At 50.4% G+C, this 9,679-nt stretch overlaps 1 protein-coding gene across 1 annotated transcript; it reads left to right on the top strand.

The window, feature by feature from the left end:
• Positions 1 to 1,226: 1,226 nt before the first annotated feature.
• On the top strand, positions 1,227 to 9,341 carry wnt2 (wingless-type MMTV integration site family member 2). The gene is made up of 5 exons (XM_086148769.1): positions 1,227 to 1,443; positions 1,987 to 2,207; positions 4,535 to 4,812; positions 4,891 to 5,155; positions 8,927 to 9,341. The coding sequence occupies exons 1-5, from the start codon at positions 1,361 to 1,363 to the stop codon at positions 9,130 to 9,132; spliced, it is 1,053 nt and encodes a 350-aa protein (XP_086004895.1). The 5' UTR covers positions 1,227 to 1,360; the 3' UTR covers positions 9,133 to 9,341.
• The last annotated feature ends 338 nt before the right edge of the window (positions 9,342 to 9,679 follow it).

Genomic DNA, 9,679 nt, shown 5'->3' with positions numbered 1-9,679 from the left:
TTCCACGGGGATCAATGTGGCGGTGGGGTGGTCGAGTCGGGCTGGAGGGAAGAAAAAAAATGTGCCCGTTAATCTTGTGGTCAGGATCCGCGGACGTCCAGATCAAGGATGGAGGAAACGGCATGTGACAGCGGTTGCGGACTTCAAACGGGCCCCCGGTCTGATAATCCCATTCAGATGGACGCGTCACCTTTAGGTGCCACGTTGGGAGAATCACTGCCTAAAATGTTTTTCTTCTTTTCCCTTTTTCTGCTTCCTCCACCTCTTCCTCCCCCCCGCGCCGTCATTCCTGAGCTATTAGTGAGTCTGCACTGGGAAAGGCCGCAAATCGAGGAGCGACACAGGGGCCTCTTGGGTATTTGGCGCCCGAGCGGCAGATGATCCACCCCGGTGGGAATCCAGGTACCGGAGCCGGGGATCCCGCCCTGAACAAATATAAAACATGTTGTTTGGTCGGAAGTGAAGATGATCTTGATATTTTTTAAAATGAATCTTCTAATCTAATCATTTGGACTGTATCGGGTTCTGTTTGCTCAACTGGCTGTTTATTGCAAATTAATTTTTCAGACAGCTCGCGGGGAAGAAAATGAAGTTATCCCAGGAGAAATCACGTTAAAAAACAAAACAAAAAAAATTGCAGTAATTGTAAAGAGAGCAAAAAAGGAAAAGCATTAGCAAATTGGTGAACTAAATTGTTTTAAGCTTCAGTGAGCAGACAACAACATGAGCTTGATAATGAAAATGAAGAGAGTTAGAAAAGCAGCCGTTAAAGAAAATTACTATGCGTGTTTTCATTCAAAATGCGGTTATTGTGATGCTAAATACAAACCCTACAGCCGCCATGATCGCGGGGTGTGATTTTTTTTTTAATTAACATCGCGGTCCCATTAAATCTCGCGAGAGTTCAAAAAATAAGTAAAAACCAATTAAAGGATAAGCGGCGTTATGTCGATTTTAGGAAAAAGGGGGTGTTCACCTTTGACACCCCAACCCCCTGGCTGTGCGTGTGCGTGTGCGCGTCTCCTCCGGTCTGGACGTGGGCCAAGGCTGTCTGGCGTGGGACCAGCCCGGACACATTCTCCTCCGCGGCTCATTCCTGAGCAGCGACTCTTCCTCCTCTTCTTCTTCTTCCTCCTCCTCTTCTCCCTCCTCCTCCTCCCGAGGAGCAATTTAAACCTGATCGCTCCCCATCTGCCTGTCACTCCCTCAAACCGGACTATCACCACCATCGCGCTTTTTTTGTTGCTTCCTCATCCCTCCTCCTCTTCATCCTCCTCCACGGAACCACACGGGATTATTATAGATTATAATAATTCCGTCGAAGATGCTCCGGCCAGATCCCTAAAGCTCAGGTTATAATATGAACTTCCTGCCAAGCGGATTATGTTTGTATTTGTCGCTATGGATCTGCTGGCTCTCCGCCGAGGTGGATGCGTCCTGGTGGTAAGATCTTCCCCTCCACCCTCCTCATCCTCCACCTCCTTTCTAATCTCGCCTTCATTCTGTTTCTGTCAATGTAAAACCGGGGGAGAAAAAAAAGGTGTTCTTCCGTGGGACAAAATAAACCCGCAGTTTGTTTACACCTGTGTCTCCCGGGACTTCCATTTAAAAAAAAATAAAAAAAATGTCCTGAGCTCCTAACTGTATATTTTGACAGTCTGGTCACTTCCAGTCTTTACATTACATTACATTACATTACATTACATTACATTACATTACATCACATTTGGCAGACGCTTTTATCCAAAGCGACTTACAATAGAGGACATAGGGACTGCAAATAACACTTGCAAATACAAGATACACAGGAAATATAAAGAAAATTTACAGTCTTCCACCTTTTTTTTTTTTTTTTCTTAATCCAACTCCTGCGTCCGAGGCTGTCAGATTCCTCTCACGCGGTTTGGAATCACACCCTCCAAAAGTCTAATAGATATGAGCGCGACATCATCTTACCCCCTCTTGTTCTGCTTCCTGTCTGCGCAGGTACATGGGCACGCTGGGCTCGCGGGTGATGTGCGACAACGTGCCGGGCCTGGTGAGCCGCCAGCGCCAGCTGTGCCGCCAGCACCCCGAGGTGATGCGGGCCATCGGCGCCGGCGTCCGGGACTGGATCTCCGAATGCCAGCACCAGTTCCGCGACCACCGCTGGAACTGCAACACGGCGGGCCGCGACCATAGTGTGTTCGGACGCCTGCTGCTGCGAGGTGAGCGAGGGGTCGTCGACGGCGACCGTCTCTCCCCGACAACACACCTGATTTTACTCTCTATTTTCACTCAAACGATTGACTAAAAACCCAACCGGTTCACGTTTCGATGTTTGTTTTAGCGGGAAATTGTCTCGGTTCTCAGTTCCCACGGCGTCGGGGAACGTCTGCGGTGCCCGTCAGGCCGGCGATGGCTTCGCTGAACCCCTGGAAAGTAAAGTTGGCCGGTTTGCTGTTTCCTCCCCTTTAACCGCGGGAAAAAAAACGAGGTCAAACGTCCATTTCAGAGAGGTGACCGACTCACACCCCCTGCCGGCCACCGTGTTCCCCCGTCCCGGGCTCCAGGAGCTGGTATCGGAGCACCGGTGGAGCATCGTGTTCGCCGAGCGATGCCTTCAGGGCCCCCGAAACTCCCCTGAACGCCGCGCGCCTGCACACGGGATAGGCCGGGTCGTGTTTCCAGGTCATTGTGTGCCGTCGAGAATGTAAGGACACACCCGCTAACCTCAGGATGAAAAAAAAAAAATCGGGGATTTTTTTTTTTTTTTTTTTTTTATTTCTGTCTTTTCCAAATTGGGTTCAGCTTTTGGATCACATTCCAGACGCCGTCTCGCTTTTAACGGTTTTGTGTAAATCACGCCGCGAAGAGGAAGCGGATCGTCAGCTCTCCTCACAGTGTCTCAGTCTGGGATTTAGCGTCAGCTGGTGGCGGCTAGTATGCTAAGTTTCCAAGCGATTCACCATCAGCTTTGACACTGAGCCTAGAGGATAGTCATTCTAGCTAGTTAGCTTAGCTCAATGAATGGTCACCTATGGAAAGTGTTAGCTTTGACTTGCCGTTCAGGCCTTGCGTTCAAACCCGACCAGGTGTTAACCGATGTTAGCGGTGGCTAGGGTAACAAGTGACAAATTGGCTTCCGTGGCTCCGCCCTCTTTTGATGGGATTTAGAAGTGGATTTAAATTTATAAAAAAAAAAATAATCGAGGTTGGGAAGAGTCCAGAAGAAATAGTTCCCTGTTTGAAGATGATGACAGAGCGCCTCTCCTCCGTGGACGTTCTTCTCCCATGCCCTCGAGGTTTAACCTGCCGGTCCGGATCCTTCGGCTTAAGCCTGTCTCATGTCGAGGCCTCTAATGAGCCGCGTGGTATTCGGACCTCCCAGCCGGCCAAGTCACACCACGCCGCCGCCGCCGCCGCCGCCACCACCGCCTGAAGCTCCTTATTGTCAATGTCAGCGGGCTAATTTCAAGCGATTACACACCGCTTCTTCTCCACCCCCTCCTCCGTGGTGTCCACTTCCCTCAGCGTTCTCATTGTTCACCTCGTTAGGCTCGCTGGACACACACACACACACACACACACACACACGCATGCATGCATGCAAGGTAACATCGCTGCCTCTGCCTCTGCGTGTGTGTGTGTGTGTGTGTGTGTGTGTGTGACAGACTGGAGTTCATCTGCAAGATGCAAAATGTACTTGTGGTACTGAAACTACTAGAAGTACTCTGTGTACCCTTTTATACTTCAGGTATTTACCGCAGGGGTCAGAGGTCATGAACCTGCAACAGCAGGGTTCCACTGGAGGACTGGCTTCTCTGTGGGTTCTCCATGTCCTCCTGCCTTGGTTCTTTCCCTGTTCTTCTTGTGAGGTTCTCTGTACATCCTACTGCCTGGGTTTCTTTCCGTTCTCTTGCCTGGGTTCTCTCCATGTTCTTCTTGTTTGGTTCTCCATGGTCTCCCGCCTGGGTTCCCTCGAGGCACAAATATGTAGAGCTGCTCTGCCGCGTTGTTACCATGGAGCTTCACCTCTGACGATGAAGAACCGACTTGAAAGAGAATAAGCGACCCCCCCCCCCCCCCCCCCCCCCTTCGGATTCGAGCGAAAGCTTTTATCCGGACCATCGATTTTTAACGGATTGTTCCTCATCAAAGTCCCGTATCTCGGTGGAACCCTGGAGCGGCGTGTCTGCCTGAAGCTTCTGGCCCTCCTCCACCTTTGATGGGTGGCGTGCCGGGGGCTGATAAGGCCGCCGCCTCCGGGCGCTGCTGGCTCGGCATCTCCTGGCCTTTGGCGGGACACGACAAGCACGGCGGCGAGGGCGCCGGCCCCTTTGAAGCCTGTTTCTTTTATTTCGGTTTGTTTACGGTGACGCCATCGGGAGATCAAAGGCCGGGGGCGTTTGATCTCCATCGGCGACCGTTTGATGTGACGGCACTCTGGACTATTCGACGTGGAAGAGGGGGGAACGTGAGACAACGCGCAGCTTTGTTCCAGATGTTTACCTTCGGTGACACCGGTTGTCCGCCTCTTGGTCATCCCTGGCAGGAAGCCGCGAGGTGGCCTTCGTGTACGCCATCTCCTCGGCGGGCGTCGTGTACGCGCTGGCCCGCGCCTGCAGCCAGGGGGAGCTGGACTCCTGCTCCTGCGACCCCACCAAGAAGGGCTCATCGCGCGACGCCAGGGGCTCGTTCGCCTGGGGCGGCTGCAGCGACCACGTGGAGCACGCCGTGCGCTTCAGCCAGGCCTTCGTGGACGCCAGGGAGAGGAAAGAGAGGGACGCCCGCGCCCTCATGAACCTGCACAACAACCGGGCCGGCAGGAAGGTGAGGAAGACCGGGTCCGACGGGGAACCGATGCGAACGACCGACTTCCGAATAACGCTTTTCTTCGCCCTCCACCAGGCGGTGAAGCGCTTCAGAAACCTGGAGTGCAAGTGCCACGGCGTCAGTGGCTCCTGCAGCGTCCGCACCTGCTGGCTCACCATGGCCGACTTCAGGCGCACCGGCGAGCACCTGCGCAAGAGGTACAACGGCGCCGTGCAGGTGACCGTCAACCAGTACGGCACCGGCTTCACCGCCGCGCACGCCGCCTTCAAGCGGCCCGGCAAGAACGACCTGGTGTACTTTGAGGACTCTCCAGATTACTGCGTACGGGACCACGAGTCAGGTACGACTCTGGACGGAACCTACCTGGAGTTTTCTCCTGGTTGTCATGGATTTGAGATGGAAGGTTCAATCTGGTCCGGTCTTGTCTGGTCCACTTTGGTCTTCTTTTAGTCCGTGTCTGGTTTGGACACGGCAAGGATGGTATGAGCTTGTTGACGTCTTCGTCCGGTATTCCAGTTTGTTGTCGTCTCGTCTTGAATGGTCTAATCATGTCTGGTCCGGTCTGGCACCAAATGGTCTGATCTGGTTCTGTCCGATCTAGTCTTGTCTGCTCTGGTCTGGTATGTCTGAGGTTACCCAGGCTGGTCTGGACAGGTTTAGTCTGGTCCGATCTGGTCCGGTCGGGTTTCGTCTTGTCCGATTTTGTCAGGTCCGGTCCGGTCAAAACAATCTGATCTGGTCTAGCCTGACCTGGTCTATTCTGGTCCGGTCAAGTCAAGTATGATCTGGTCCAATCTGGTTCGGTCTGTCGGGTCGAGTCAAGTCAAGTATGGTCGGGTCTGGTTTGTTCTGGTCCCAGTCCGGATCGGCGGAGGAGCCACAGCAGAGGACCTGCTCCAGCTCCTGCTTGGTTTCACTGCTGCAGCCATAGCTTCTTGTTACTGCTTTTGAAATCCACTGAGTTTCTTTCTGGATGGAGAAGGTTATCCAGAACATTCTGGGAAGGACCTCATGTCTGGACCCGGGTCCGGGGCGAGTTCTGGGTCGGACCGGGTCCAACCAAGACTGGAGTCCACGGCCTCCACGAAACGTCAAGAGATGGATTGCTCTCTGTAAATGATGAGACAGGAGGTTCCAGCGTCTGTAGTTTTGGTCGAGTTTGTCTTCACACACATATGCGCACACACACACACACTCGCACACACACACACACACTTCTATGGCTGCTCACGTCAGCAATGTGCGCAGGTGCGCTGGAGCGAGGTGGAGGAGATGGAGGAGCTTCAGCAGGCAGAGGAGACACGGCAGATTAAACCCCCGGTCCGGCCCGGAGCCGGAACGAACCAGGGGACCAATCAGATGTTCGGTTGCTCGGCGGTTGCCGTGACGATGATAGCGCACGCTAGATCCATAATCGCAAAATCGATTAACGCGAGATCGTTGAACAAATTCAGGGTCTCGCTTAGAAGTCCAATGGGGACTCGAGTGACCGAATGTAATGGATTACTAAGAAAGTTACATTTTACCTCATTATAGATTACACCAGTAATAAATTACTCTGGTAGATAGTAATAAATAACATTAATTATAAATTGCTGTCGTTGCAAACTACATTCAGTATAGATTACTTGTGCATAACTTTGGAAAAATGATCTGTAGTTCTGCACACGATAAGTAATAAATTACTTTAGTGATAAAGTGCATAAGTAATAAATTACAGTAATCATGAATTACTTAAGAAATAAAGTGTATTCTTATTAAACCAGTTAAGTAGTGCAGTTACAGTCGTGAATCATTGTATTTGTAAATAACATTTGTAAATAACCTTAGTTATAAATTACACTCATAATATATTACTTTGTAAGAAAGTACATTAGTTGTAAATTATGAGTAACAATAACTTAAGTTATGAAGTACACTAGTGATGAATTACATTGATTATGATTTATATGATTTATACATTAAATGACTCATCAGTTATAGTTATAAAGTTTTAAATTACAATCAAACAAATTAAATTACCCATAAATTACTCTAGTGGTACATTACTTTGGTAATAAATTACTCTCCCTCATTAATTTAATTATTAATAAACAACTTTAGTGATAGATTACATTGATCATAAATTACATTAGTTATAAATAAGTTCACTGAAAATTATAAATACAAAAAAATTATAAAAACTTACAAATCATGAGTTATACTTCACATTAGTAATAGATTAATGTAGTTATACATTTCATCAGTAATCCATGATTATACTAATCAATCACATTTTTTAACTATTTGAGTTATAAATTACATTATTTTTAACTGACATTTGCAATTATAAATTACATTCATAATAGATTACCTGAAGTTCGTTTCAAGTTACTCAAAGTGAGAATGAAATTATCAAACACACGAGAGAGTGGTCACAATAGAGTGCGTGTGAGAACAAGACAGTGTGTGGGGTAAGTGTGTGTGTGTGTGTGTGTGTGTGTGTGTGTGTGTGTGTGTGTGCGCGTGTGCTGCCTCTCGGGCAGCAGAAGATCCGTGGCGATCGGGTGTCGTCCAGATTAGGAGCCATCACACACGTCTGCGGGCTGAAACCTTAGAGCCGCGCACGCCGCCATAAATCACACACACACACACACACACACACACACACACACAGAGTCACAGTCAAAAAACTGGATCCTCTTTTAACCCTTTAAATCCTCAGTTCCTCCGGCATTCTGGAGACCCTGAATGCCTTATTTCACGATGTTTGTCGGAAAAAAACAAGCCGGACAAAAACAAATAGCCGTGTGTGTTGACTGTTCACCGTCGTCAGGGCAACGGCGAACAAAGATGTTGGGTTGCAGACGAACGGAAACCCAACATCCAGTAAACACACAGGCAGTCGGCGCTGTGTTCAGGGACGCTAAATCGACGTGAGACCATAAATCCCTTTTGATCGTTTCTTTTCGCACACACACACACACACACACACATGCACACACTCCCCCCCGAGTGTGAAATCAGTTTCGGTCTCCACGGCGACGCTCGGGCACTACACCCGTCTCTCGGCGCCCTCTCATCTTAATTCAATAAAGCAGGCGGCGGGCGTGATGTCACCGCTGGCGGGGCGGCATACCTCGCATGACAGGCGGGCGGCGGCGCCAGGGAGGGGGCGGAGCCACGGGTCATGCCCGGACACGTCTCCCGCCGCCGCAAAACCGGCGGCGAAACGCGGCGGGCCGAGCCAAATGTAAACAGACGGCGAATTCCTCAACGGGGTTTATTTTTCGAGACGGCACTCGAAGGCGGCACGAGCTTCCCTCCACCCTCCGTTTCCCCCGGGAGCTTTGTTTACACAGGCGACGGAACGCGGAGGTTCTCCGTCAGGAACACCTGCGGACGCTGCGACCGGGAGACGGGCGGAGGTGCCAGGAGACGCTTTGGAGCTTCAGGATGAGGAAGGGGAGCCTAAACATCAGGGTCTCTCGGAGACCCTCGAACCCCCATCCCGGACCTCCACCCTTCGAGCTCCGGGAGCGTCTCGGTCCGAGGCCTCCGCCTCAGTCCGTCCCTCGGTCGCCTCCGACCCTGCTGGCCTTCGCGCTGCCTCGTCCGTCAGGCGAGAAAGTCACCTGTCCTCCTGCTCTGAAGCGACCTTTGGCTTCCCCATGAGAGGAGAATTAGATCTTAAACCTGAGGAAAACCTCCAGCTGCGGCCTCTCGTCTGGACTGTGTGTGTGTGTGTGTGTCTCCTGTTAAAATGAACAGCTGATGAAGAGCAGATCCTGCCGCTTGATAGCTCCTATCATCAGCCTCTCATCTCTCCTCCACCCGACCTTCATCATCCCTCGCTCCCTCCGCCGCCTCTTTTTCCAGCAGCCAATCAGAAACACGCAATCACATTCCTGTAAATGTCATACTGTACGTCTGGAGCGCGACAGCGACACCAGGTGGACAGAGTCGGTACTGCACCCGTTTTTTTTTTTGTTTTTTTTTTTTTTTTGATTTTATATATACATATATATATATATATATATATATACTTTAAAAAAAATGTTAACTTTTTTTTACATTTTCAGCAGGAACACTGTCATCTTTCTTCCATCCCATAATGTCGATGTCTCTGCAGGGTCGGTGGGCACCAGTGGGCGGACGTGCAACCGGACGTCCCGCGGCGTGGATGGCTGCGAGGTGATGTGCTGCGGCCGTGGATACGACACGGCGCGCGTCAGCCGCACCGTCAAGTGCGAGTGCAAGTTCCACTGGTGCTGCGCCGTGCACTGCCGCGACTGCCACCGCCAGCTGGACGTGCACACTTGCAAGAGCCAGACGTGACCCCCCCCATCTCCTCCCTACAACCTGAGGCTGAATCAGAAACTGTTTGAAACAGATGGAGGTTCTCCAGCTTCACGGTTACGTCACACATCACGTGTCGCCTTGGAGACAGACTAGGGATGAACTATGTACCTCCTGGTCGCCTTGGTAACCTCCCCTTACTCCTCTGAGCCCTCCTCTGACTTTTTTCCCTTTTGCGGCGTGGTCCAAATGTCCTCTCCGTGAGAAAGTATTTGCTTTTTGGACGAAAAAAATCTCCATGGTAACGATGCTCACTTCCTGTGTAGTCAGTCTGAGACTGTGTAAATCTGTGTCGCCGGGTTGCCAGATACGAACTGACTCAAGTAAAATGGGACAGAAAATGCAAGTTTTTTTAATCAAGGTTTTGCCTAGGTTGAGGAAAAAAAGGCTTTTTGGAAGAGTTTAAGCAGAAAAAAATGTTTTTAAGCCGAATATAGACATTGACAAATGTTTCATTCAAACCGTCTGACTGCACCATTCGGATGCAATCCAGCAGCAGCCGAAATCCGAATCTGAGAAAATCCAA

This window comes from Fistularia commersonii, chromosome 7 (genome assembly GCF_037954325.1).
Source record: "Fistularia commersonii isolate RoL2024-O1a breed Wild chromosome 7, RoL_Fcom_v1.0, whole genome shotgun sequence".
Taxonomy (NCBI): domain Eukaryota; kingdom Metazoa; phylum Chordata; class Actinopteri; order Syngnathiformes; family Fistulariidae; genus Fistularia; species Fistularia commersonii.
The sequence above is the reverse complement of the archived record's forward strand: the minus strand, read 5'-3'. Positions and strand labels throughout refer to the sequence as shown.

Bases quoted from the DNA above. Each gene is read 5' to 3' on its own strand.
- wnt2 (XM_086148769.1), top strand. From the start codon at position 1,361: ATGAACTTCCTGCCAAGCGGATTATGTTTGTATTTGTCGCTATGGATC. The intron at 1,444-1,986 runs GTAAGATCTTCC...CTGTCTGCGCAG, and splicing joins GAGGTGGATGCGTCCTGGTG to GTACATGGGCACGCTGGGCT. The intron at 4,813-4,890 runs GTGAGGAAGACC...GCCCTCCACCAG, and splicing joins ACAACCGGGCCGGCAGGAAG to GCGGTGAAGCGCTTCAGAAA.